At 38.0% G+C, this 27672-nt stretch overlaps 1 protein-coding gene across 3 annotated transcripts; it reads left to right on the top strand.

The window, feature by feature from the left end:
- The first annotated feature begins 6735 nt into the window (after positions 1 to 6735).
- Positions 6736 to 26534, top strand: YIPF7 (Yip1 domain family member 7). 3 transcript variants are annotated; one of them, XM_080404585.1, is made up of 7 exons: positions 6736 to 8407; positions 10453 to 10569; positions 11580 to 11746; positions 13468 to 13613; positions 18127 to 18308; positions 22460 to 22635; positions 23434 to 26534. In XM_080404585.1, exons 1-6 carry the CDS (start codon positions 8391 to 8393, stop codon positions 22620 to 22622), a joined length of 792 nt encoding a protein of 263 aa, XP_080260711.1. In that variant the 5' UTR covers positions 6736 to 8390; the 3' UTR covers positions 22623 to 22635; positions 23434 to 26534. The 3 variants fall into 3 exon arrangements, with proteins under 3 accessions (XP_080260711.1, XP_080260712.1, XP_080260710.1); XM_080404586.1 differs by adding an exon at positions 9222 to 9539 and having other exon boundaries at positions 22460 to 26534; XM_080404584.1 differs by having other exon boundaries at positions 22460 to 26534.
- Positions 26535 to 27672: the final 1138 nt, after the last annotated feature.

The raw sequence follows: 27672 nt of genomic DNA, 5'->3' as shown, positions 1-27672 counted from the left end.
ATTAAATGATATATTTCTGGGTACTTCTTCCGTGTGTAGCAATAGATAAGAACTGCTTAACAGTACAATTCATGATAGGCTTTTCTATTGTATCTTTCAGAAAGGAGTTTTAAAAGAAGTAAACTGATATACAGCATGCACCATAATAAACTCTGCCAGAAAACTTAATTTTTTCCTTTCTCAGTTATTGTAGCAAAACTGTTCTGTTTTTTTTCTCCTTATTTAGCTTATTACTAAAATAAAATTAATAGTGAACAGTGATCATTTTAATAAGCACTTCCAAAAGCTATTCACCCATTAGATATGGCTCTGATATCTGTACACCTATAGTTGTAGTATTTACTTTTTATTTATTTATTTATTTATTCTGCTGTGATATTTATTTATTCTGTATAGATCTTTTCTATGTTGAGAGGAAAAAAATACCTTGGCTCCTTGTTTGTTAAACTTCTGCTGTTTGCTTTTAGCCAATAAATTTTATCTCGTTTCTGTATCCATCTGTTATAATGGCTACTGTGATACAGAGTAATAGGACATAAAACCTGGGCTAGGGAAATGTTAACTATGAAGTCTGGAAAGTTTGAAAGCGTTGGGAGTGAGATTCTTTTAACAGATATGATTTTAATTACTTCTGCTCATTTATTTGCATACTTGCCTAAATATTTTATTTTTCTTTCCTAAAAATGATTCTCAGAAAACAGTGAGCATTTTTTTCACTGAATTTTCTTCACCTTGAAAATAAAAGGCATGGAGAATCTAAGCCCAAATACTTAAGATTTTACAAATTTATAAGCAACAAGGTCTTTGTAGAAGGTCTTTAATTACAGCATGGGTTGTGGCATTAATCCATTGCTTGGATTATGACTGAGTGTACACTCTGTCATGACAAGCCTGCACCCTGGATGACCTCAGCTGGGATGAATCCTGAATTCACAGATCACTTTTGTTCCATTTTGGTCCAACATTCTGTCAGTGTGTGGAATTTGGATCTAGACAAATGTGTCTCATGTATCTATTTCCTATTCAAATTGAGCTGGGCGTGGGAAGGGCTTGTCTGCAATGGCAGATTTTGCTGCTCAAGGGAATAGACCTGGTGCCACTGTCCCCTCTCTCCCTGTGAGTAACTTGCAGGATCTGTGTGGCATCTGTCTGACTTTTATCAAGGTCAGGATATATTCAGCTAAATAGAAATTCATTAGGAGACCCAGATTAATTATCAGTAAAGGCTTTCTCTGGTGATTTGGGATTATTTTCAAGATTTGGATTTAGTTTCTCTTTCCTTTCCTTCCCCACACCCACTCCCCTGTGAGAGCAAGGTAACAGCAACCAACAAAGGCTTTTCTCTTAGTTTAACATTTCTGTCCTATGCAACCCCTGTTATATATATAAAATAGTATGAGCAAAGCAGCGTATATCTCCAGAGGTCTATTGCACGTTTTACAAATCACCAACACCTTTTTTCTGCTCCAAGTTTTTCTGGCTCCAAGTCTGGCTACACTCCTCTGTACATAATTACTCTGGGCACAGAAAGGAAGCTCAAATTTTGCCTGAGAATGCCTTTAAGGATGCCAAATTAATTTGTTTATTCAAAAAGTAAACCTCAAGTTTTGGAGTTAACATTCCCTTTAGGGAGCTTGTGATCCACAGATTATTGACAAAAAATGATGCAATGTTGCAGCTTTGTTACTCTAAGAGCCCTGCGAAAAGTAGGTACCAAGCAACACACTTGTCAGATGTTGAATATCTTTATTTTTGTTTGAATAATGTTGTATTTTAAAGCTTGTCTATAGTCTTATAAAAGGCTTGCCACAGAGCCAACATCTACGAATAGCAGAAAAAGTCCTGTCATAGGTATCAGAAGTTTAAAATTTTATTCCCACCCTGTGTTCTGGCTTGGTGAGTTTAGTAAGGTTGCCTAAACTCCCTTTTCAATTCTATGACAGCAACAATACCTACTTCCTGCATAAACCACTTCATAATCTATTGAGCAAAAGCTGTACAAAACATTAAAAAACAATTGTGTTTTCTATATGTTAACTACTGTTTCAGTATTCTGGAAAATTATGGTCTCTTAATGCATGGATAAGCCAATATAATTAGATACCTACATTTCAAAGAAGTGTACCTCAAGAACAAGTTTTCTTTTCTTCATCCTTTGTCATAATTTATTTCAAATTGAGCTCTCCTCGAGTGTGAATACATATTGTACTTTATAGACCTCTATATTTGGATCTCTCCATATGAAGATTTAAAAGAAACTGCCCTAGACTGACACAACAGAAAGGGTACAGCAACACACACACACCCAAATTAAAATTAAAATTAAGATGTTGCCGTCTTTTCTATTACATAAAAATCTTTATTTCCTGTAGATAAAAGACTGCTGTACTGTGCTGCTTATCTACCTGTTTTGGCATTCCCCACAACTTTGAATCTCTTGGCTAATTTTGAATATGTTGAACAGAGAGGCAGAGCTCTTAATGCTAGTTAAATTTCTACAAATTTCATGAGAATAGGCAACTACTGTGAGGCAAGAAACCTTGTTAGTACCTCAATTGAGAAAAAAATGATAACACAACTCATGCTTATCAGACACCAAATAATCAACCTGAGAACAAGGTGTTATGTGTGATTCAGCCACTAAAAAACTCTTCAACTGAAATTTCTTTCTTGGTGGATATTAGATATTAAAGAATTCAACCAGAAGATATTAATCTAGTATCAATCAGGCTCTGTTAGTTCTGATACCATAGAACTGAAGTTTCTCTTAAAATTCACTTTCCTCTCACAAGAAACATCAACATAAGCAGACTTGTAATGCTTTTTTTTTTCTTTTTTTTCTTTTTTTCTTTTTTGTATTGCATATCCATACCCAGGCAGTGGCTCCAAGGATCAGGAACTGAACTCTTCAAGATATTCTCTACATAAGGCAAAGCAGCACAGAAGTTTTGGAATTTTTTCCACCAATCCTAGTACAGAAGTGTTATGTAGGAAAGAGATTAGGTTAAGAAGCTCTGGAAAAATCAAGACAAATTCCTTTCACTTTTTTGGAAGTCACTAGCAGGTCAGTTAACCCAGTTTTAGGGCATTTTTTCTGCTGCTTCCAGCAGAAAAAAAAACCTGGATGAGGAAGATACGTATTATGAGTCAGGAGCTGAAAGACAGCTAACTGAACAGAGAGATGAAAACAAGGGCTGCAATCAGAAGTAAAAAGCTGTGTGGAAGGAGAGGTGTAGTTGAAGCCATAAAAAGCAGTAGTTTTGGTAACTTGCATGTCAACAAATCCATCCCACATAAAATTAAGGATGTTATGGTCTCATGCAGTAGGTTTCTGCCCTTTTCTTAGATTTTAATCTATTAATCTATTTTAATCTATTCTTTTGGGTTGCTTTCTTCCTTCACAAACATAAAGAATATGAATGGCCATGTAAGTCAAAATAGAAATTCTCTTCAGCAATGACAGTAATTGAATGCATGGGGAAGAATTTGAATACTTTCCTTGAATATTTTCCTAGTCTTCTACTAATTCTATTTTATGATCTTCTTGAGCTGCATACTGTTCCTATGCATTTAGTAATTATTGGTGGATCTATCTTTCATGGACTTGTTCCAGATCCATATAGGTATTTCACAGGCATAACATCTTTTGATGAGGTGTTCCACAGGTCTGTCACTCCTGAACCTTTTGTTTTGAACCTGATGCCAAGGCTTTTTGGCTTTTGTTCTTCTTTCAGAAGAAGGAGTCAAGAGTTTATTCCTACCCCCCAGTTCACATCACTCAATTTTGTAAACCACTGCTAATAATTTCTTTTCCAGCCTAAGGGCTTCTTGCTGACCTGGTTGTTCTTAATGTGGAGCTCATTCCATGCACACCTGCGTTGCCCTTTTCTCAGCACGTCACCATTCTGTTAAACACTTTCTGAGGTAGGAAAGCTAGAAATGCCCACAATATTCAAGTTTTTATTGAATCACAGACTTACACACTGATATAATGATATTCTCTGTTTTACTGTCTTTTCCTTTCCTAATAATTTCTAGCAACAGATTCGTGTTTTTCACTGCAGTGGGTATTTGTGCAGAGACCCATAACTTTTCACTTGTTTATTCAAGTCTAACAAACTTGTTCAGCATATAAAAGGAAAACATTAATAGCTTTGGATTTCACTTTTGTTTTTTGCCTCTTAACCACCCTCTGAAAACCTGTCATAGGAAAGAATTAGGGTGTTACAGCAGATGTGTTTTAGGCCTGTATGCGCAAAAATGATTTAGTAGACACTTTATAAAATGTAAGTAAGTAATTTGGTAAAAAAATATTTCATAGAAGTAGTAAATGGTATATTTCTTTGCAATTAATTTTTCCTTTTCTCTTTAGTAACATATTTTAGTAATGTCCCACTTTATTGATGGGGCCTGTAAATGTAATTAATTAAGCTGAAGGCTTACTGAATCAGTCCTTAATGTGATTAATTTTTATGTTTGAAAAAACTATAGATTAATTGACTAATTATTGTAATGGATTTGCCATACTCCTCAGTTTACTTTGAATAATAAATATAGGGTTACATAGCTGATTCTATAGACAGAATTATAGTCTTTTCTATCTTGTCCCATTTAATCTTGTTATCTTTTTTTTTAAACAAAAAGTTTTCCTGAAATTTACAAAATAATTGTGATTATTACCTCATTTTGTAAAAGATGAAAATTAAAATATAAGCTTATGACAACTGATGATATTTCACTTTTCTTTGCATCTGTTTTCTTTTTCAGGAAAGATAGAAAAAGTAGGTAAACAAAACCATAGCAGTTCAGTTTAGGAAAATGTTTTGAATTTTCTGTAGAAATTCTCACATTTTTCATCAACTCTGTTCTTTTTTATACTCATCAGCTTCAATTCTCATTTTCATTTTTGATGATTAATCAACCTCATCCAAACTATTTTTTCCCTAGATTGTTAGCATCCTGCATACCTGCCAGTGAAAGAAAGTGAGGTTTCACATTCTGTTCTAAAGCCTTGAGGTGCAACAGTTTCTTTATTCCTTATATTAATGCATGTGTGACAGCCTTCTATAATGTGTGTTAGTGATGAACTGAACATCAGGTACCTGAAGAAATGCTCAGCTCAGGCATCCCTCTGCTCAGTCTACTGGCCTGTACCAGCAAATATCGACTGGGTGCTCCTTTCACACCAGACATTTGATGTTTGCTATAGCTATTGTGATCATGGACAAATCCATTTTTCCTAGCCCCTCTCTGATCCTTTTCAGCCTTATACTTTTGTTTTGTTTTGTTTTTCCCCTCAGAATGGTTTGTTTAGCTTTCAAACCTGCCCCTGAGCAGAATAATTTCTTACTCATAAATCTTAAGACTACAAAGGACTTGTACTATTGTGGTGGGTTGAGATTGGCTGGACACCAAGTGCCCACCAAGCCGCTTTATCACCCTCCTCCTCAGAAGGACGGGTTGGGTGAGAAACTAAGATGGAAAAAAGCTCGTGGGTCAAGATAAAGACAGTTTAATAAAGCAAAAGCAAAGGCCATGGGTGGAAGCAAAGGAGAACAGAAGATCTGTTCTCAGCCAGACCCAATACAGCTATCTAGTTTGTAGTCCTGGAAAAACAAAGGTCATGGAGCATTACTGAATTAATTCCCTAGATGAACTAAAATATAGTATCTCATCTGATCATCAGATGTCCTATTACAGGCAACTTGCTAGCACTGTTGGGAAAATGCTCTTGTGGTCAGCTGCTGCTGTCACTGCAAAAATTTTCAGGCTCTTCTGCTCTGAGTTTTATTTTACTGTTGACTAATAGCTTCAAGGATCTTTTCATTACTTGCTGTCTGTTTTTCCTAACATCTGGTCAAACCAGTCTGGAACTGCCTCTGGCTGGTAGATTTTGCTTCAAAGTCTCTGCTAGATGAGGTTTGTAAAACTCTGTCCTGCAAGGCATCATTACAAAACCTCCCCTCTTTCACAATTACATTTGAGACACATCAGATAGCACTTATTTAATCAGTAGAATTGTTGTCCCATTAAGGAGTGACGGTTCATATTTACTGAAGCAAAATCAAGTAAAATGCCTTGTATAAATATAGGTCATCAGTGGTTACCTTTTCCCACTACAAATCTTGTTAGAAAATAAATTAATTTGAAATGAGCTGGTTTCCAAAAGTCCATGTTGATTGGATTCATCAATTCAGTTTTTTATTATTTGAGCCTATAATTTGATAGGATTAATCTCATGGTGATGAGCCAGTATTTACTCAGGACATCTTATTTAGCCTTTGATAAAATGACCTATTTACTCAGTTTCGATCTTCTCAAAATTTCTTGTTGTTTCACAACTCAACAATGTAAAAAGTTTTTGACCAATTCTAAAACATTTAAATGCAGAAATTTAAGATGTTGTTTTGAGCATTTCTAATTAAATGTTTCTGTCTTTTTGTTTTGTTAATGCCTTTACTTTTTAATCTAATGGAACAACAGTACTGGTATTATTCTATCTGCTTCTAATACACTTGACAGTCATCGTTTCTCTTGGTCACTTTCCTATCAACCACTTAATCTTACCTTCTTTACATTTTTTAATCAACTGCCTGCATCATCATTTCTAACTAATATTATTCTCCATGTTTGTATTTTAATGTCCATTCATATGCCTATATACATAGGGATAATAATGTAGTATATATGTATAATACATATAATAAGGCATATTGTCTTTTAATTTTAATTCCCCACTACTAGTCATTGTATTTTTTTCTGTTTAAATTCCTTCTCTGAAGGGCCTTGTCTGATAATTACTCAGAGTTCTTATCTGGCAGCCCGCATGCGTGTATGTATGAATATATATTTGATTGCAGTGTGTATATATATATATAACTTTTCCTAACAGAAAGTAGCAGAAGTAATCAAGTCATTTTTGTAATTAAAATAAACAGGAATAACCCAAGCAAATTAAGTTTTATTTATCCCTGATTATTATTATTTTTTATTTACATTCTGAAGGACAGAAGTTAATCCTATATTATTGCCCCCGCTGATTTGGTATAAACAAGATTAAACCATATTATCTAAACTAAGATGATTAGGCATTATAGAGTTTAGCAGTTTGCTAAGAATTGAAACTGAAGATTCACCTTGGTGGATGTAGCAGCATGAACTGTTACTCTGGAAACCGCAGAAGTTTAAGAGCATGAGGGAGGCTTAACAATAGCTGTAATAGACACCATAGTTAATTACAAGTAATTAGCAGAAACAAATGTTATATTTTTCTACTTCTCACCATCCTTCACTTCTGGGCTCTTTTTTGAACATAAGTACTGAGTGAAAACTTGGTATACTTCATTTTTTCTTATTTAAAAATGCACCTATATTATAATTTTTTCATAGCATTGTACTATGTCATGTCAGGTACTAACAGGACATGATTATTCTCCTAATGAAGTGGAAGTCATCTGGCTTTCAACCTCACAGAATTTAGTATGCACCTGAGGCATAGATTAATGGCCTGATAATACATCCCATTTAATTTTCCATTCCTTAAATTAACCAGCCCAAGTGCTCATCGGGAAGCTATCCAGTAAGTAAGTGAAAAAGGCAGCACCTGTTATGCTTGGTTAGGTACCTGATACTAAAGCACGTGTAAATAGAAATGCTGACTTTGAAGCTTAAATGCTATTTCAAAATCCATACTGTGCTACAAGTTTTCTAGTACCCAGGACTATAACAAAGGTTCCTCATGTTTTATTCATAATGGGTCAGGTAACGAAACGGATATCACGCTGAGCATTGCATGGGAAAAAAACCCCAAACAAACATGAATCTGATGCCTACACACTCAATAAATAAAGGCCCTCAAAGAGCAGAGTGGAGTTCCCTGTCTTTTGAGTTGAGACTTGCCCTGATCCTGGCATGGTGGGTGCTACACCGCAAGAGAGTGCTTTGCAAATGGACAACGGCTCCTGGGGGAGGAATGGGACAGGGGGATGTGCCTAGAAGATGGGGTCCTGGACATGGACTATTGAATGGACCTGGCCCCACAATACCTTCACCCTCCTTCTTCTGTTGCAGTCCCAAAATCTTTATAAATACCTACTTAAGAAGGAAGCTCTAAACTACAATCTAGATTCTTGGGTTGAAGTATGTAGAACAGTATTTGTTCACTTTGTTCTGCTTTCCTTGAAGACTTCTATCCTTTTCTGCTTATTATTCTTAGCTCTCGTTAAATGCTGGCCATGATATTGACAGGTTGTGGCGGTTTTTTTCCTTCATATGCATCTGTTCAAAGATCAAATTTAAAATCTTATAAATAGCACTAAGATCATCCCTGTTGAAGCAAGAGGTTATTTTAGGTGTTCTCCAACATGTAAATTCAACAGAGTGGAGTTTTCATGAAATATCTTAAAAAGTAAGTAACCTCAACTCCAAATTCTTTTGAAAAATAAATTTATCTTTTCTGAATTCTGTTATACAGATTATAGCATGCCTGGTTAAGTAATTATTTCATTCCTTATAGTGACAGCAAAAATCATGAAAGACTTACTGGAACTGAACTGTTGAGGTAGAGGTACCAACTAAAGTTTTTTTAAATATATTCCATGTAAAATCTTTATTGAACAAATGCATAACTGGTGTGCAATTCCAGATAAAACTGCAGTAATTAGCTTAGTACAATTAATTTCTATTAATTCATATTTACAATGTAAAAATTGTTTTGCTTCTAAATTTGGAAATCCTGTACGATTTGTTAGCAGTTAAGAAAATAATATAAGAAAAACTTCTACTCTGAATGATCTAGGTGAATGAAATAATTGGTTCCCCACAGATGAGTCTGATTATAGGAAAAGATTTAGAAACTTTAATATGCAGCATTTCAAGGTCTCTGGTGAAATACTAATATTTAGAACTTTTACCTTATGAAGAGATTTTCAAAGATCTGTTGCATAAGCAGCATGTGCTTGATAAATATAGAGGTAATGGTGAAAGTAAACGTGATGTGACAAGCATATTTTTCCAATGGCATTTGGAAAGCTGGAAAAGTGGGCAAAAGTGAAGAAAATGGGAAATGTTAGGAGAGATAAGTATCTTACATGAAAATCTTAAGTAAATTGGATATGGTTATGTTTATCAGTCAGGTTATATAACTTCTCTGATGTTTTAAGATTTAACTACATAAATGCTAGCAAGTGGCAAAACACATGCATACATCTATGCATTTACAGGCAAACCCTGCTCGGACTGTTTCCTAAATCACTGAGGAACTTTAGCTGGGGGGAGAGAGTGCTCAGGGGGATCTCATCAATGAATATAAGCCCCTGATGCGAGGGAGTAAAGATGATGAAGTCAGACTTTTCAAGACCCAGTTGGACATGGCCCTGAGCAGCCTGCTGTGGGTCCCCCTGCTTTGGGCAGGGGGTTGGACCGGGCAGTTCCCAGAGGCATCCTCCAGCCTGAACCTGTGGGTGGCTGGGGGTCTCCCTGAACCAAGGCACTGCTCCGAGCAGGTGTGACGTCTTTGCCATCTGTGGCTCAGCATCAAGGTAACACTGAGGCAAAACAGGGTCAGTTCTTAATCTTGTGGATCCTCTTACTCAAGGCACAGAAGGCAGACCTGCCAATTTTGAAGCAGTTTTGTGGATTTATAGTCAGCAGTGCTAATAACGTTAAGAGGCACCTAGACCAAACCTAAGAACTAATAAAATATCTTTTCAATTGGAAACACTCTGTAATGCTAAAAGGTACATGATACATTACAGAAACAATGTGCTTCATTTTTTATGTTGCTTATCTATGACCCAAACAGTCCTGCCTACACACAAGTACGTGAAATGGGCCCAGTGTGTGCAAAATTCAAATAGTTATAAAAAAACAGTCACAACGTGGAAGGGAAAACAAGTTGTTCCTTTCTTAATCTAATCAGTCCACAGCTACAGAGCTGAACAGCAGGAATGGGTCAGCAGGAATGAAAGATGTGTTTAAATGTGTTTTCTTTACTATTCAGTCATACAGTATGCTATCCTTTTCAAAGGCAGGTAGCTAACCGGTGAGAATGTTTCTCTGGTACTCCTAATATGCCAACTAGAGTCCTTAAAGAGAAATCACAAATTCTGTGAATGCATTTGTATTTTTCTATTGGTTTTGAAATCCAGAATAACCTCCTGAAAATGTTAATTTCTAAGCATTCTGATGTGACCAAAATGAGGAAATCTTGTATACTGCTTGTAAATTAGTATACAGTAGTTAACAGTAACAGAAGATTAATTTCTCTTGTTACAACAAAAGAAAGTAGAGTCTTTTTTTGTAAATTCCAAATTATCATGCATTTCTACAGAAAGATTCTCTTGAGTTTGTGACGTTAAGGCTTGTTATTTTTGTTTAAGAGAATTAAAAACATAGGTACTGGGTTGTTGCAAAGACTATTTTATTGATAATTGCAATTATTTTTCCAACCAGAATGTCAAATTTTGAGCAGTTTCACCTTGACTTTTACCAGTCTAATTATACCATAGATGACCAGGAAGAAGGTTACAACACTTATGGGTCTAACAAAAACCTCTGTGGAAGCAGAAAGTAAGTATGCTAAAAAATAATAATAATAAAAAAAGATGGCAATATATCTCGAAGCTGAAATGAAACTAATGACAAAAACCAGTATACAAGTGGCAAAAAAGGATTGCATAATCAATAGAGTGGAAGTTTTAGTGGAGAAATACAAACCATAACAGTAGAAAGACAGAAAGAATATTTTTTTTCCCCTTTATTTTTTAAACCGTTTGGTGACTTCTGTCCATAGAAGAGAGACACTGAGGGGAAGAAGTTCTGAGGGTTTCCCCCTTAAGGAGATTTCAGCACGTCAGCAGTAGGAGTCTGTGAGTTGCCGCAGCTTCCCTGTTCAGCAGCTGATGGATCCAGCAGGCTTTGGGTCTTGCAGGAGCTTCAAGAGATCATCTAGACTTTCCCCAAGGCAGAATCACTTTTAATTGAACATTTCTTTGTAAAGGATTGGGTTTTGTGCTACTTCTATATCTACGGATGTTACTGGTTGTTTAACTAATTGGAGTGACTGAGCTTCATGTTATTAACGTAGATTTTAGGGCACATATATTGCTAGAAATTCTTCAAGCTCCTGCTCATATTCAAGACAAAAAATAATGTCTAAATATATGGCTCTGTCATTGGCAGTATGGACATATCTGAGGAGTGTCACCAGGCTGCTTGGCAGAAAAGTCAGGAGTGGCTAAATTTCTGGGTACCCTCACAGCTCCTCAGTTCCCTTTCCCCCCACCCCAGCCTGGGGGCTTGCACTGTGCCATTGCCTGAGCTGGGTGGGCACAGAAGCAGGTGCAATGGACTGCAACGTGCTGGCAGGCGAGCAAGGAGCCCTGCCTGGTTTCAGGGCAGGCTGCAGTGAAGGGAAGCAAAGCCATGGTCAGTGGCTTGGCATTCAGTACACACAGCAGATACCGTGCCCAGAAAATTTCCAGGTTCTCCAAATTGAAAACAGGTGAAAATTTAAACCACGGTACATGATGAGCAGCTCTAGGCTATGTGTTATGCTGTGATTTGCTTTTTTGTCCTAGGAGCCAGACAGGCGAACAACCTCCAGCCGGTGCTTTTGCCCCGTCAGAAATGCTTCTGTCCTCTCAGAGTTACACGGGTCAGATTTTGCAGCCAACATACACTCCCAGCACCCTCTCTCATCTTAGTTACACTGACGGATTTGATGAGGAACCTCCTTTGCTAGAAGGTAAAAATAAAACTGTGGCTGATATGCGTGGTTCCTGGGGGTGCCTATACTTTTCTTTGCCAGCTGGTGGTAGTCACTAGAGGAACAGCAGCAGAGCTGCCAAGCCTGGCTGTGTTAGCTTCAGCCAGCAGCCCCGGCCCTCAAACCTACATTTTCTTATTAGAATTCACCATGGATTCAGCCTTATTGGCATATATAGCATATACTTTACTGCCACTAGATGACAGCATAACAATAAGGTTTGCATTCACATTTCCAAATACTTTTTTTCCTCTCTGTGCTTGTCCTGCATATATATTGAAACATCTATAATTAATAAATACTGATACTAATCCTTTTTGCATATCTAGTAATAAATTTAATAGTTTGACGATGCTAAATAGCTTGTTTCAGTGGAAAAGAAATTGAGAAAGCTGCTTTCAAATTCAATTAGTTGAGCATTTAACTACATGAACAATATAATTCTTTATGGTGACTGAACCATCCTAAGCGTAGTGGCTGATTTTGTAGTTTAAAAATATTTGTGCTACACTTAAAAAAAAAAAAAAATAGAGAATTTTTTTGTGATTACTTCAGCATAATGCAAAAAGAGCATATTCAGCCTGCTTCTGCATACTGGAAGGCAAGTGGAGTTTTTACTACTTAAAAGATAGTACTACTGTATGAAAACCAGCAAAATCACTCTGTTTGGAAGAGATAACTGCTAGATCTCTCCTTCTCAAAACTCCAAGCATTTAACTCAGATGCAGCTCACCAGGCAAAAAGGATGTTGAAATACAACTGCTTCTGATCCGCAGGGCTTCAGAGAGGTTCCTATCTGTGTACCACATAAATCTGACCAAAGACACACATTTTAATACAAAATAACTTTATATAATGTTTTGGCTCAACTCAAGATGATGGTCAGTGGAATATGGTAAATAAGGTAAATAATAAAAAATAACTTGGCTTTCAAAACAGATCTAATACATTGTCAGTCTCAGTAATTCTGGCACCCAGTTCTGAACCTAACTTTTCCCTTACTGGAGCATCTCAAGGAAGATGATTACTCTTGCAAGCTGAAGTGTTTCTGCAGAAGTTATAAAAGAAATCTTTGTCCCAGTAAACTTTATGGCAGAATTCCCACTGCCTTTCATGGGGAAGAATTTTGTTCTGTTTCTAGGGGTCCTCAGTAATTACTTTTTAAATTCAAAAAAAGCTTAGAAATCACTGTACAAGGTATTATTAACTTGCCTTGAAGGAACGAATGTCATTTTTAAGTGGCTTTGGCAGTTCAGGTTTAAGACACATCTCTTGTCAAATTTGCCGGAATTAAAGCATATATCTCTGTCCTTGGTGTTACTAGAGCCACTTGAATTCTGCAGTTACTGTTAATTAGCGTATTTTTCAACATCTAAGTTAGTGTGGCATTAGGTATATGTGTTTTAAATATAGGGAAAACAAATATTAACTAAAAATTGCTGAGGGTGGTTTTTGGTTCACCGCCTAAAATAGGATTTAATGAATTAATATTCCAATTTAGAATCAGAGCTGACTCTGAATATACTGGATATATAGCAGGGACATCATGTTCTTACTACAGACTACATCATCCTACAATATTATTTTCATTAAAGCGATTAATTTCTTTGCTTGTTTGGGGTTTTGTGGTATCTCATGGGTTGATGTAAAAGCCTTGTTTTCTTGTGAGCAGTTAACAATCCTGGAATTTCTCATTGCAGAACTTGGGATCAATTTTGAGCATATATGGCAAAAAACGTTAACAGTTCTAAATCCAATGAAGCCCGCAGATGGCAGCATTATGAATGAGACAGACCTCACTGGACCTATGGTTTTCTGTTTGGCCCTTGGAGCAACGTTGCTGCTGGTAGGATGTGGTAGCAGTCTCAAGGGGTTTCTTTTCTAACAAGCTAATGCCTGGGTGATATTGCATGTGAAGTAGCAGAAAATGTAGTACTGGCATAAAATGAGTAATTTGCTGCTGTTTGTTCTGAGATTGCATACTAAAAAGTCTCATTGCCTTGAGGGTACCTGCATGAAGTTTAAATGTAATGTAGATGTAATACAGGCGAAATGATGTATTACTTCCACTGTAAACAAAAGACCACACCATTTTTTTGGGGGTGGGATTTAATAGGAACAAAGGACAGATCTGTGCTGTGTACATCCTGGGGAACACCTGAACATCCTGCCCTGAACACCTAAAGCACAGCAGTGTGCACTAGGTAAGGACCTAACAAGGAGGTTTTAAAGAAGGGAATAAAAAGGCATAACAGACCATCCCAGTTTTTATAACACTTTTGTTACTGTTTTGAAATTATCTTCTCTCAATGTTATTTTGGAGAGTGCAGAGTTATCAAAAAATATTATCTTTATGTAACTAGAATAATTTAAAAAAGGAAATGGAAACAGCCTTTTCCTTCCCACCTTAGATTTGCAATACCTTCCTATAAATATTGCTAGTCCTTTCTTAGTTTATATTCTTTTCCTACACCATCTGCTAAACAAAATATGGTAGCCTGTGTTTAAGCTTTTTCCTCTTTATGAATATAGCTTTCCCACAGGAGGAAAGTTGAACAGGGATTGTACAGTACTCCAAATTCATCTATTTATCACTGACAACGGGGGCTCTCCAGTGCTGCTGAGGTACAGCTCTGATTGTCGGCAGCAATTCATCAGGCAGGGATAAGGTGGGACCATTCTGGGAAGGAGTTTGCTGCTCTGCAACTGAGGTGAGAGAAATGGGGCTCTAATTCTCCATTTCCTCTATGATGAATAGTGCTGAATCAGAAGACTCTTGCAAGTCCTTACTCAATTTGTAATGTCAGTGCAGTACCTTTGATGTGCAAACTGCAATATAAATGGCAAGTATTACTACTATTTATGTCCCTATAAAAATAAAAATCTTTTAAAAGGATGGAAAAGGCAGGAGGAAAGGGAATAAAAGGAAAGGAGGGTGGGAAGCTCGAGAAGACAGGCTATTTTCCACCTGAAGAAATACAGGTATGAGGGGAATAAAAGCAGAAAGTGTCGAATTGATTATAATCAGGAAAATGGAATGAAAGCTAACAGAAAGAAAGAAGGGGGGGGGGGGGGGGGGAGAATGGTTGCTGTTGTTTTTCCTCCTGAATAGCCAACAATTATAACTAATTAAACTACTATTAGTGAAATAAGGTACTTTAATTACCACATTTATTCTGGGATATTAAGCATTTCAGGTGTTATTAGAAAAAAAAACCTATTTTCAGTGCTCCAGTTTTAGGCCACCAGAACACCTCTGATACCATCTAGTGTTTTTGTGCCACAACTTCACAGCAATAAGTCTGTGGAATTTCCATGGGCCATCTTAAAAATTCAGGCTATTCATTTTATCATGGATGCATTTGAATACTAAAGTGGCTTTTCAGCTGTGTAAGCTATGGTAGCTTTCTGTACTTGAATAATAATTCTCTTCTAATAGCACCAGGAAGATTATCTGGTTGAAAGCTTGTTTCCAAAAATAATTTAAAAATTTTATTTAGTTTCAGCTTTTTAACTATGGAAAAATATGCAAAGATATTCTTCAAATGGTAACAGTTCTTTCAGAGTGCAGAGGAAAAGAAGAAAGCGTTGTTAGCCTGGCATCAGGACTTGATCTTCCTCATATTCGCGTAAAACCAGGCAGCTCCATTGCAGATAGAGAAACAACAGCAGTGCGAAAGTTAGCAGAAGCCCAACTGTCAGCTCCTTCGCATTTTACATAGTTGTTTGTACAAAATCAGACTTCCCCATCCACTTAAGCTAAGGATAGTAGTACCCACTCTAGGCAGATGCAAACAAGCGTACAGAGTCTGACTTTCTTCTAACCTTGTTCCTTCTGCAGGACAAATTTAGCTCTTCCCATTCATCAAAGCCTGTTAGACTCATCAAGCCTGATTCTGGTTTTGCTTACATCACTGTGAATTGGGAGTATTCCCGCATGTGTGAGTCAATATATTTACATATGTTAAGGACTAGAATTGGAACCAACATGTTCAGCTGCTCTTTTTTCTCCTCATTCCCCTGCACCACAAATCCAACATTTCACCAAGTGGAGTTTCCAGTTAGCTGCCAGTGCTAGTGCTCCCTTCATCTCTGTCTCAGTAATTTCTTAATCTTAAACTAAGCTGCTAAATAGTGCTGTGTAGAATAATTAAATACACTGAAAAAAACAGTATAAAGTATTAGCTTGTAGTTGTTTGTTACATCTGTTTGAGACAGAGCTTTTCTTAGTTGGTCTATAGTAAACGCTGCCCCAAACCACTGGGGATGTTAAACTTACTACAAATCTTTAATGACCAAAATTGTAATTGATAATAATTTGAGATAGTATTGCTCTCCCACACTCTCTCTAGCTATCAGTAATTTTATTTGGTGAAGCAATTATCCTGATTGTTTTATACCAGTAGTATGCAAATACCAGCTGTGTACCTAAATAGGAAGATTTCTTACGCTGTTCATTCAGGAATAGTTTATTCCTTTATGGTGGAGCACAGTGGCGGGGGGAAGGCCAGCACTCGGGATGCTGCTATGATATAGATAACCCGGCTGTGCCTTATCTAACCTTGAGGGCTGGAACCAGGGGAGATCTCAGCAGTGAGCCAGGTCAAGCTGAAAACAGGGTAACGGTGCTGGTGTAGAGGCAGGGCTCATTAACTGAGGCTGCCTTTCACATAAGCATGCACTGCTCCTAGAGCGGGTGAGCTGTTACCAACCTGCAACAATAGGAATTTCAGGTTGTGTCATCTGTAGATCAGGCTTTCTCCACTGCATTTCTTTATATCTGCCCAGCTCAAATACGTCTGGCACCCAGTGCTCAGTTTCCACCTGAATGGATAGAGGAGGGGGGGGGGGGGGGGGGGCGGGGGGCAGGCGGGGTGCATAGAAGAAGGGTCCTCAGACTTTGTACCCCCTAGGTTTTATTAAAATGCATGGATAAATAAAGTGGGAGATCTTCTCAATCCTCCCTAACGATCATGAAAGAGATACTTGTAAATATTGCAAACCATGTAAAAACCTTCAATAATGTTTCCACCTTATCCATCACAAGGAAATCCAACCATAAGCTACAAAATTATTAGGAAACTGAGACCCTCTGTTAGTTTTGATTCTCGTGTGGTTTGTCATATGTAATATATAATTTGTGCAATATATAGATGTGTGTGTGTATGCACAAGCTAACCTGTGTTTTCCATATGTATATGCATATGTGTCAGGAAGGTGATCTTCATTTGAGTTTATTCCATGGTCCCGAGTTAAGGGCTGAGTCCCAGTTTTGAGCTTTCTTCTTTGAGCATGTTATTATTAGGATGTGAAGTTCCAAGACAAAACAAACAAAACCATCTTCATCTCAATCACTGTTTATTTCTATGTACAAATGTTTATTTCTGACATACAGATGTGAAAAAGACAATATTGCATAGGTGACATTCAGTATTTCATTTGTTAGAAGCTTGAAGAGAGAGAAATTTAACAGTCTTTTGTGAGTGTTCATTTCTGGGAGCGAACAATGCCCTCGTGCGTGGAGGTGATCCTTCAAAATGATGGCAGGGGGAGAAGAAATGGGTGGTGCTGTGGCCACTGTTGCCTGTTGTACTAGCTTTGTGTATAAATTAGAAAGCATCAGGCTCCAGGCTGTCAGGCTGGTACCTTTCACAGGCACTAAATTTACACAGAAGAATAAAACACCTGGTGGTTGGCTGTTTTTTTTTCATTTGTTGGAACAAAAACAGAACACAAGCTGACAGTTACTACTCAGGTTTATGTTGAAATGAACACGTTGTATTGATCTAACCACAGAGATGTGTCTTTCTCATGGTAGTCAAGGGGATGAATGGACACATTCACCCTGAAAATCAGCAAAGTTTTAGTAGTTTTTTGCAGACCTGCTTAAAGCTGGAGGTTTGTAATAAAATGTGAAGCATAACAAGTGAGTGAAGTCATCATTTTATTTAGGACACTTTTCCACAGCCCCATATACACCTATTGGAAAGATGTTTCCTGACACTAAAATGTGCTTTCCATATTTTTTCCATAGTTTGTTACCAGTTAGACCTTCCCAAGTCTCACCAACCGGTTCCTGTCATTTCAGAGCCCAATGACAGTAAGACTGAGAATCAGCCTTACAACTTGCAAGTTAGCGACAAGCACATTCTTGCAATAGTACCTTGGCATTTTCTGATGCAAATAAATCACCCAAAAGTATCAGCTGTGATTTACAATTGAACTGATGTAGGCGAAGCGGAGGGAGAGTGTCAATGAGAAGTAACAAACCCAGTGCTTGCCTTCTGTCTTCTCCCACCTCTTTGTGATCACTTGCTCATTTCTGACACTTCATGCCTACTTACTTATACTTATTCCAGGCAGGAAAAGTTCATTTTGGCTATGTCTATGGCCTGAGTGCCATTGGGTGCCTTGCTATACATGCTCTACTGAACCTGATGAGCGTCCCAGGAGTCTCACATGGCTGTGTTGCGAGTGTCTTGGGCTATTGCCTGCTGCCCATGGTGATCCTGTCCTCTTCTGCAGTCGTCTTCTCGCTACAGTAAGTACCAGTCTATGGCAACAGGAATCATATGGAGGACAGTAAGTCAGAAAGCTGGTGTTACACAAAACATTTTGTAAATGGTTAGGTAGTGAATTTTGGCTTCCAAAACTGTGAAGAAAAACACCATTTTGTTTCTGTGTGTAGGTGGAAATGAACAAAATTGGACTTTGTTTGAGAGAGGTAATAAATATTAATTTTAATATAAGTCCTTAATTCAACTGTTTCCCACTTGGACTTTGTGGACAAAGTGCCTTTGATTTTAGCAGCAACCTTAGATACGATTTTTGTTTTGCACAGCCAACAGTGGCCAAACTGAGGTATCAGTTTTAAAAGTGACTGCCAGACTTTGTTTTTGTATAGCTGGTTCTGTTCCTTTTTTTGTTCATAGTATCAGGCTTCCATCCTTATGCTTCCTCTCCTTCTGTGTGACAGAACAAAATAATCAAGAAACCTTTAATGATTTGGAGCATTAAACCCATTGTTTAACATGCAGTAGAGTTGTAAACCCTGAGGTATAGTTGTGGTATAATTGCAAACCTGAAAATAACTGAAAACTTTGAAAAAACAAATGTGTGGTGGCATATGTATCTGTGCTTGTGTGTGGGGGTGTTCAGTAATATGACTATGAATAGGAAATCTGTATGCAAGCCTCTCCTTCCTCCTCATTTGGTAAGCCTCTTGAGATACAGGCTGTGTTTACCTCCCTGTTCACATACAGCAAAGTACAAGGAATCTCCAGGTCTTGCTTGAAGGCCTTGAGCAGGACTTTCATCCATCATTAACATGTTCTTAATAATGGTTCCCCTCCTTAGTCTTTGTTGTTCACTCACATTTTAACTCTCCAGTCTATAATATAGGGGACTTGGCAGCTGATGAATAGGAAAGCGCCCCTGTTTGTTTTCTTTGGAAAAGCAGCAATCTTTATATATATATATATATGTGTGTGTGAGTGTGTGTATATGTGCACATATATGTGTGTATATATATATACACACATACATTCTTTTTAAAGGAAATTATTAGTGGGATGAAAATTTTGGCACTATCCTTGTTACGTATTTCTGTGGAGCTACAATGGGTTAACCTAACCATATTCCATGATTTAAAGTGTTTCTGAGCTGTCCTTGATGAGGTGAACAGCAGTGACACTGAAGAAGCCATTTATTCTCTGTAGAGAATGTTCTCCTACATTCCCATATTTTCTTGATTAACCTGTTTAATAATCCACCCTGATAAAAGGTGCAGATGCATAATCGTAGGACAGATGGGGTGAACTCCAAACCAGCTGTTACAGCTGCACAGGGTACTGTTGTTTGTACAAGGAATCTCCAAGCACATGCCACACATTTATAAAATGCTGTGAATTTAGAGAAAGCACATCTTTTGAAAATCCATAAATACTATACTGTGATAGCCTTTACAAAACTAAACCATTATTTCTGAAATGAATTTATAATGTTAAGTGCCTGTCTACAGGATTCTGCAGTCCTTTCTCATTCACTGTATGAAGCTGCTTGAACACAGCAAGTACCAAGGTTAACTATTACGAACATGCTATTAAAATTAAGTGGCAACTTTTAAATCCAACATGCATTTCATTACTTTTAATTTTAAAAATTATTGAAGAATGGCAAGGGGAAAACAGCAATACATTCCTTATTTTTAAAATATTCATTAAAAATGTATTTCAAAGTGTAAAGAACTAACCTCAATGTTTATTTCCACAAAAAAAGTTCACAAGATAGTGCACACATCTATTGCAAAGATACACACTAATGCAACAATTTCCAATTTAATGATTTGCTATTTCACTGTAACTGCATAAAGCAAAATATGGAACATTTTGGGTGCTGAACAGTACCAAAGAGAAAAACAGTTCTCTTATGCAGACTTGCATGGTAGCAGATTTGTTTGTGCGCATCTGTGCTGACATCATGTCTGAGCCCAAGCTGATTAGGCCACCTTTCTGGGAGGAACATCAGCAGGCTTTTTTCCTGGGCAAAACCAACAATTCTCTACTATCAAATCCCTGAACAGACTGGTTAAGCCATTTCCTTAACTAAACAGTGAGTGTCAGAGTGGAGAAAGATGTTCTTAGACCTAGCCGATGGAAAGGACCAGTTTGAGGACTGCATCTGCAGGTTGTGAGAGAGAGGAATGGAAGGAGTGGAGAGGGTCCACCCATGTCTGCCTCCCCAGCTCAATCTCATGCCAGTGCACCCCTAGTCCTCTTGATCACTGTGAGCATGGCATCTGCCTTTTGCCCTTCGCCCATGCTTGAGGATTTGGCCCTCATGAACATGCCAGACACAAGCTCTCTGCTGAAGCCAAACTCTTCCTTTTGGCAGTAACGTGCTGTTAGACCAGGGACTGAATTTATAAGTGCACAGAGGTATCTCTTGGCTCCAATATGATTTTATGTCACCTTTCCATCCTGCTCACTGCCAATCTTGGAACAAACCATGAGGGGCTTTGGACTTCAGTGAAAGGCAGAGCAACCACAGCTCTAAATCTTACTGCCTTGTGATGGCCCCCGAAAGAGTCATTATACCTGCTGAAAATTGTCATCACACGGTATGTTCCTGTTGCATCCCATCCCTCTGCCAGCATGGGAATCTGCTCAAAGAGCCATCCGTACCAGCTCAGAATTTCTGGCTGACTCTTTAGGTGAACGTCTTAGCATCTCCATTTGGAGCAGCGGCCAGGAACTTGTTTCGCAGAGCCCAGTGTAATTTCCTTGAATGCCACTGTATAGGTATAATGAACACTTAAACTGAGGATATTAAATCACATGGTCTTTAGTGTTTTACTTTTAATGGGTTGAAGTTGCAATGCGGTGCTGAGTCACCTTAAAATCAATACTCTCCTTCCTCCTCCAACGTCCTAAGAGCTGACAACACCAAGTATCTTATTGGCCTGGAGACTGGATTGCCAAGAAACAAACTATTTTATGTGATGTGATTGCATTAAGTAAGTCAATTAGATAAGGAGAACTTTACTTATCACGGTTTAATTGCAATAATAATATTAGTGGAGATTATTTCTGATAAATGGACCGAAGTAAGTATAAGTAGTCTGTTTCTCACTTCTGGTTCTATTTTGCTGATCCTTTGGAAGAGTGGGGCACAAGGAGGTCCTTTAGCAAGTGGCAGAGGTTCTTTCATTCTCAGAGTCCTTGAGACTGACACAGTGGAAGTGTGCAAAGCAGCCGATCTCATTATGTACTTCAGCAGCGTATTACGTGCATGATCTCATGCATTTTACAGAAGCAGGCTGCGAATACAGAGTGCAAAGAAAGCATATGTGAAACATCATTTATTGGCAAGATTTTGTTCTGACTTGGTTTAATAGTGAGCTTTCTGCAATCTACAGGAGTATTTAAGTGGACTTGTGGCTATAGTCCCATAATCTTCTGTTCTCCAGGCCACCCTGTGCCTGAGAGGTGGCTGAACGTAACTTCAGAAGGGCTCAGCTGTCACAAAGGGGCAGTGTGGGAAGCCACCATCCTCCCAGCATGCAGAGAAAGATGCCAGGATGAGCGAAATACTTTTCCTCAATGGTTATTTTCCCATCCCTTACTTTCTACTCAGTATGCATCCTTTTTTAAAAGGCCAGTTGAGCTTTCTCCTGAGAGACAGTCACCACCTTTCTACCAAGTGAGCTGAGGTGTCAGTCTTTAAGAGCCTCATTGCCTCTCCCCAGAGTCCAAAGCACACTTAAGTGTTACAAAGATGCAACGTCTCCAGGTCACCAGGCTGCCTGATGGAAAAGAGTAGGTCTGCGGTGTCATTTTAGATCTTAACAACTTTACAAAATAATTTTGACTGCTAACTTTAAAATTAGACTGTAGCTGCTGCATCTGCTGGAGCCCCAGAAGATTTATTTGGAAATGCGTTGTCCTTTTAGCAGTACTTCTGATGAAACTGCTGCTTTTATCCATGTTGAAGAAATTACCTTTTTGTTCCCTGTTACTCTTTTAATTTGTTTCTCAGGCTTGACTTTCATTACGTCAGTCAGTCCTTGGTTCCTCCAGCGACTGCTTACCTTGCCAGCAACAACCTGCTAGACAAGAACTAGAGTTTGGTAAAATCTGATGCTACATTTACTAAAAGTGGACACTGTTGTGTTTCTTTTGTTTTTTCTCCTAGGGGGATCCTGGGAACGTTGATAGCTCTGCTTATTATTGGATGGTGCAGTTTGTCAGCCTCCAAAATTTTTACCTCTGCATTGGCTATGGAAGGACAGCAGCTTCTTATTGCATACCCGTGTGCTTTACTTTATGGATTGTTTGCACTTCTAACGGTTTTCTGAGATGTATTTTCAGGTAGACTTATTACAATCTGTTTGTGGGTTTTGGAGGGGCAAGGAGTTATTTATTTTTAGATTGCCTAAAGTTGCATCAAGTTCCATTAACAAAATTTGATATATATGCCTTACCTTTTATTAGTCTAATGGCTGATAATGAAATAAAAAATCAAGATAACAGGTAAATTATTGCAATAATGGTGTTCTGAAAGTCTTAGAGCTTAAAGAATAACATTTGTGTTAAGAAGGTAGTAAAAGTGAAAAAACATTAAATGATAATTTCTTAAAAAATTTTGTTCTGTTTAATATATAATACATATACTAGAGAGCAACTGGAAAGCAATAATGTAAATATTTAACAGACCTAGGTAAATCAAGTGAAAATACAAATTTATTTGCTTCAAAAAAACCCAGTTTACCATCCTATATGATTACTAATTAATATCCAGAATTTATGTGTGTGAGTTTGGGATTTTTTTAACAAAAGAGTGAATGGCCCTGCTTTGTGATGTTGAAGAATTGTCCAAGAGCAGATTGCTACAACAGAGGGAGGAAACTAGGAATGTCATCTTGGGTTTGCTTTTTTTTTTAAGAGGTGTTGCTGTCCAAAAAACTATTGTACAGTTTGTAATGCACAGCAATGTTATATTTTAAAATTGCCACTAAATCACCACCTGCTGTCACAGCAGAAAAGCACCACACAAAGCAAAGGCAACTCCTAAAAATGTCTCCTGAAAGGCAGAACTGTATTTGAGCAGGCAAAATACAAATCTCCACAATTTTATCTGCTCCAAAAAAATCTATTTGCTCCTTTTAGCTTTACAGGAACCTAACATTTTTATAATAGCAATGAAGCACAGAATGCACAAGATGATGTTTCAAGATATAATATGAGAAGTATCAAGCCATCAAGAGGAAATGGAGATGTGTGTGCAGTCATAACAAGAGCAGAATCCAGTATGCAGTGGTAGAGAAAATGAATGTAGCTGTAGAAAGAGCTAGGGAAAACAAATAGATGAAATAAAGGGAAATGTGAAGGATATAAATGGCAGCAGATTATTTCATCAGTGTTTTAGGGTGCCTTCCTTCTTGATGTATATTTTTATGATCTCAATTATCCTTCAGTTTATTCATTATTTTGATCTCTTTGGTGAAATGCCTACAAAATATTTTTCTAGACACAGGACCAGTAATTCTGTGAGAGAGGGTCCTGATACTGCAAGCGCTCATGCAGAAGCTTAGTATGGCAAAACTGCTCAAGAATGCGTAAAATGAATTGTGTTCCTAATCCTTTTCAGGTCAGAGGTAAAAGAGATGATCAGTTTGTCTTCAGGCTATTGACTCTGTTTCTGAATTGAAAGAGCCTTTGGTAAAAATATTTCCCTTTACTGGCATATTTGTTTTTTTAAGAACTCTGGTGCAAACCATTCCGGGATTCATTTTACTGAACTCCAGTGGAATTGGTTCAGACTGTGGGTCATAAACAAAAGGTAATGTGTACTTAGACATTTCCTTAAAAAATCACAACTCATTCAGGGAAAAATACTTGATGGCATTTATCCTTTTCTTTGTTAGAAGGCTATGAACACAGGCACAAAAAGGGAAAGCTGGAGGCATGACCCTGGAGCTAACTGTGTCTCTAGGCAGGTCCTAGTTGCATGTAAGTGGGAGGTGTGTGCATATGGAAGATCCGTCATTTGTGAGTGCAACAGATTTGGCCCTGCTGTATCAGGGAGTAAATTTACCACTAACGATGCACAGATAAACATGTCAAGAGACTCCAGGGTATGATTATAAAATCAGGAAGTTTAATTTACTGTGCACTAATGGCATTCTCATGTCTGAATGGGGAACGAGTCATATGGCTATACTTCTTCTGAAGTTCAGAAAAGATGGTTAAAAAACATTAGATCCATTTTTGTCCTACACTTCACTCTTACTGACTAAAACAAGTATAAAGTGGCTCTGTTCTGCAGCACTTTATATTCATTTTCATCCTGATCTTCATGATATAAATGGCAGGGGAACCAGTGAATCAAGCTATCTGTTTGTCTTTTGATGTCATAGACAAGTCAAATTACTTACGGGGAAAATGAACACCTTGAAATTTTGCCACAACACTTACAAAGCAAATGCTAGTCTAATTATAGTTTTATGTTTATTCTGCCAGAATTTATAACTTCTTTGCTGAGATACACCTTCATAATTTTGAATGCTAAATTCTTAATTCCGTTAACTTCCCTTGCTTTAGTGTATAGTCATGCTTATTTACTTTTACCTGTTCCCAAGGGATTTCCAGCAAGCAATATGCACTGGTGGTGTGCTCCCAGTATGGTATCCTTCAGGGGTCCCTGTGCTGCCTGAGATGGTTTAACTCTCTTAGCCATCCTTCTACTTTGAAACATTTTCACCTGCCTCTCCTTTCTGAAGGTCAGCATGGCGACGATGATGCTTTTGGCCCCATTATTCCCGTGTGCTTCCTGAATTTAAAAATATTATGGTCACTATTACAAGCTGTTACTTCCTCAAAAATAAATATTTGGATCTAAGATCAGTTCAAAACATGTATTTGGTAATAAACTCTTGTTCTGACTCTCTGTACAGGCCTTCCCAACACCTGTACAGCTTTCCTGTATTTTCTCTTGCCTGTGCCATCATATTTAACTCCCTTACATCAATCCATGAAAGTTTAAATACAAGCCTGGCAAGCTGTTACTTTCAACTTGCCAAAGAGAGGATATAAAATAGTAATGGGTCACAGACTGATCTTTAATTTATGCTTCCCACCCTGAAGAGTTAAAAAAGTCACAAGACTTACACGTAAGCTTCAAAGGAAAAGGAGAAAAAAAAAATCATGGCTTTGGAGGGTGAAGGTTTCTAATCTGTCTTTGGTTTCTTGTTTTTCATGGCATGCATGTGAAAGTTCAATTCTGAATGTGCATTCACACACAGAAATGGCTACTTGGATCCTTTCTGTTATTTCAAATGGCATTGGACACAGGCAGTATAGGAGAGGTATAGGAGCCAAATGGTTGCCTGTCTTCCACTGCACTTCGTCTGTGCCAGGCATACTCAAGGTCACCCTCAGAAACGAGCCTGCAGCATTCTGGTGTAGTCTATTTTGCTGTTCTACTGCAACAAAATGCAGGAGGGTATAAACGCGAACATACTCTGAGTAAGAAGAGACTACAGCATGGGTCAGAGTGTGCAATGACAATAAAATGGTTACCTGAACAGCAGCTGCTGACAACATCAGGTTGCACCCAGAGACCTGCTCTCCTTGGCAAGCCAAGGGCCATACTTGTCGCACCAGCGTTCCGCTACTTATAAAAAATCATCCTGTCACACATCATCTCTTAAAGCTTATATAATACAGGCCTTGAATAGTTTACCTGTTGGTAAACTGAATTAAGGATTGAAAGCTGCTGACACATTGAATTGGATACCTGCCGTGTTTCCTGGTGAAATAGCTCCATTAGCAAAGGGTAATATTATTCTCTTTTTAGCATGGAAGCCACAGAAGGTTTATATACAAAAGCAGTAGAACTGATTTAATGACTGCATTGTTTATGTCATTTGAGAATAAGACATGACAGCTCTGTGTCTTGTCTTAGACCTCTCTTGCCACCACATTTATTTTAGCTCCTTGCTGAACAGCCATCTTCACGTGCTGGCATTTTCTGTCCACTGAATGGCCTTAAGTGAATTTTGCAGTAATGTTGAATTACTGACCTATATTCATATCAATAATTAGTATTAATTGAAGCAAGAATCCGATAATTTTGTCTGTTTTAAATTTCTTCCCCCTGCCCCCCTTTGTCAGGAGCATATTTAGTGGTCAGGCTGTTGTGCCTGGTGCTGTTGTTCATGCCCGGTAGCCAAAAATATATGTATATATTATATACATATACATATATATGATATGTTGCAAGACACTGGAGCTGCAAAAAGTTCTGGGAACTACAACACCTCTTTTTAAGGGCATAACATAAGCAATTTGGTGACCCAGCCTGGGAGATGATGTATATCCTTTCAAAGAAATCAGCAATTGCAGCACCTGATAAGCCTTATGGAGAATCACTGCACATAATGACAAAGCTCACAGTGACATGATGCATTTGGTGGTTAATGTATTTTCTGACAGATAACAAAAAGCTTCTGGATCAGCAAGGAATGGGTTACTGCAGCATAATGGCTACAAAAATAAACTGGATAATTAATGTCAACCTGCCTAGATCATTGTAATATAAAATTGATCTCTACCTGTGTTGGCATTACTAATGGATATGTTCCTTTTCAAAATCTGCTCTCTGTCAAAATTTGCCCTCCACTGATCTCACGCTCATTTAGCCTCTTGCATGTTTATTCTGAGTAAGCTGCAACAGTGCTCTTAGAAGTACCGATTTTGTAGCTGTGGGCCATGGCCTGTCTGCCTACACAGCTTCACCTCCCCAATGTTCCTGATGGTGCATTCTTAGGAGAGGTCAGAGCATGCACAAGAGCAGTGTTTCGGTTGTGTTTGCTAAGTGATTTTGAAAGAGTAATACCTGTGACAATGACAATATGTTTGCTGTGATTACCAAGCACATTTATTAGACTTATGGTCTCATCATTAGCTTAAAAATGCCCAGTGACCTTGGTGCTGCATCACTGAACTAGATGAACAATGCAATTCACAATCATCTGCATACAGTTGCATAATAAAGACCTTGGCCAGCACATACCGTCTGCTATGGTAGCATTTTAGTTACAATTGCAAAAAAATTATCATTACCCTTCTTTGGCCATGATATTAGGTGCAGTGGTAATGAGTGAAAAGAGGTCACAGAAACACCAAACACTCATAATTGCAAACATAACAGACCACATGGGAAACCACCACTTTGCAGAGTACAAGGGGTGGATTTTCAAAGGCACGAAGGTCAGCCCTATCAAAAGTCACTGAGAGCTGAGCTGAAGTTGTACACTTCGGTGATTTTCCTGACAGCCTCTTGACAAGCAAAGTGCAACAAGCCACCAGGCTACCACAGGCAGTTCCCCAGAAGACCAATGACCC

The sequence above is a fragment of the Falco punctatus genome, assembly GCF_963210335.1.
Source record: "Falco punctatus genome assembly, chromosome: 1".
Taxonomy (NCBI): Eukaryota; Metazoa; Chordata; class Aves; order Falconiformes; family Falconidae; genus Falco; species Falco punctatus.
Note: the sequence above shows the minus strand (reverse complement) of the source record. Positions and strands in the feature narration are given on the sequence as shown.

Excerpts from the sequence above, each read along its gene's own strand:
- YIPF7 (XM_080404585.1), top strand. Across the intron at positions 11,747-13,467 it reads GGAACCTCCTTTGCTAGAAG|AACTTGGGATCAATTTTGAG; the intron begins GTAAAAATAAAA and ends TTCTCATTGCAG. Across the intron at positions 18,309-22,459 it reads GCAGTCGTCTTCTCGCTACA|GGGGATCCTGGGAACGTTGA; the intron begins GTAAGTACCAGT and ends TTTTTCTCCTAG.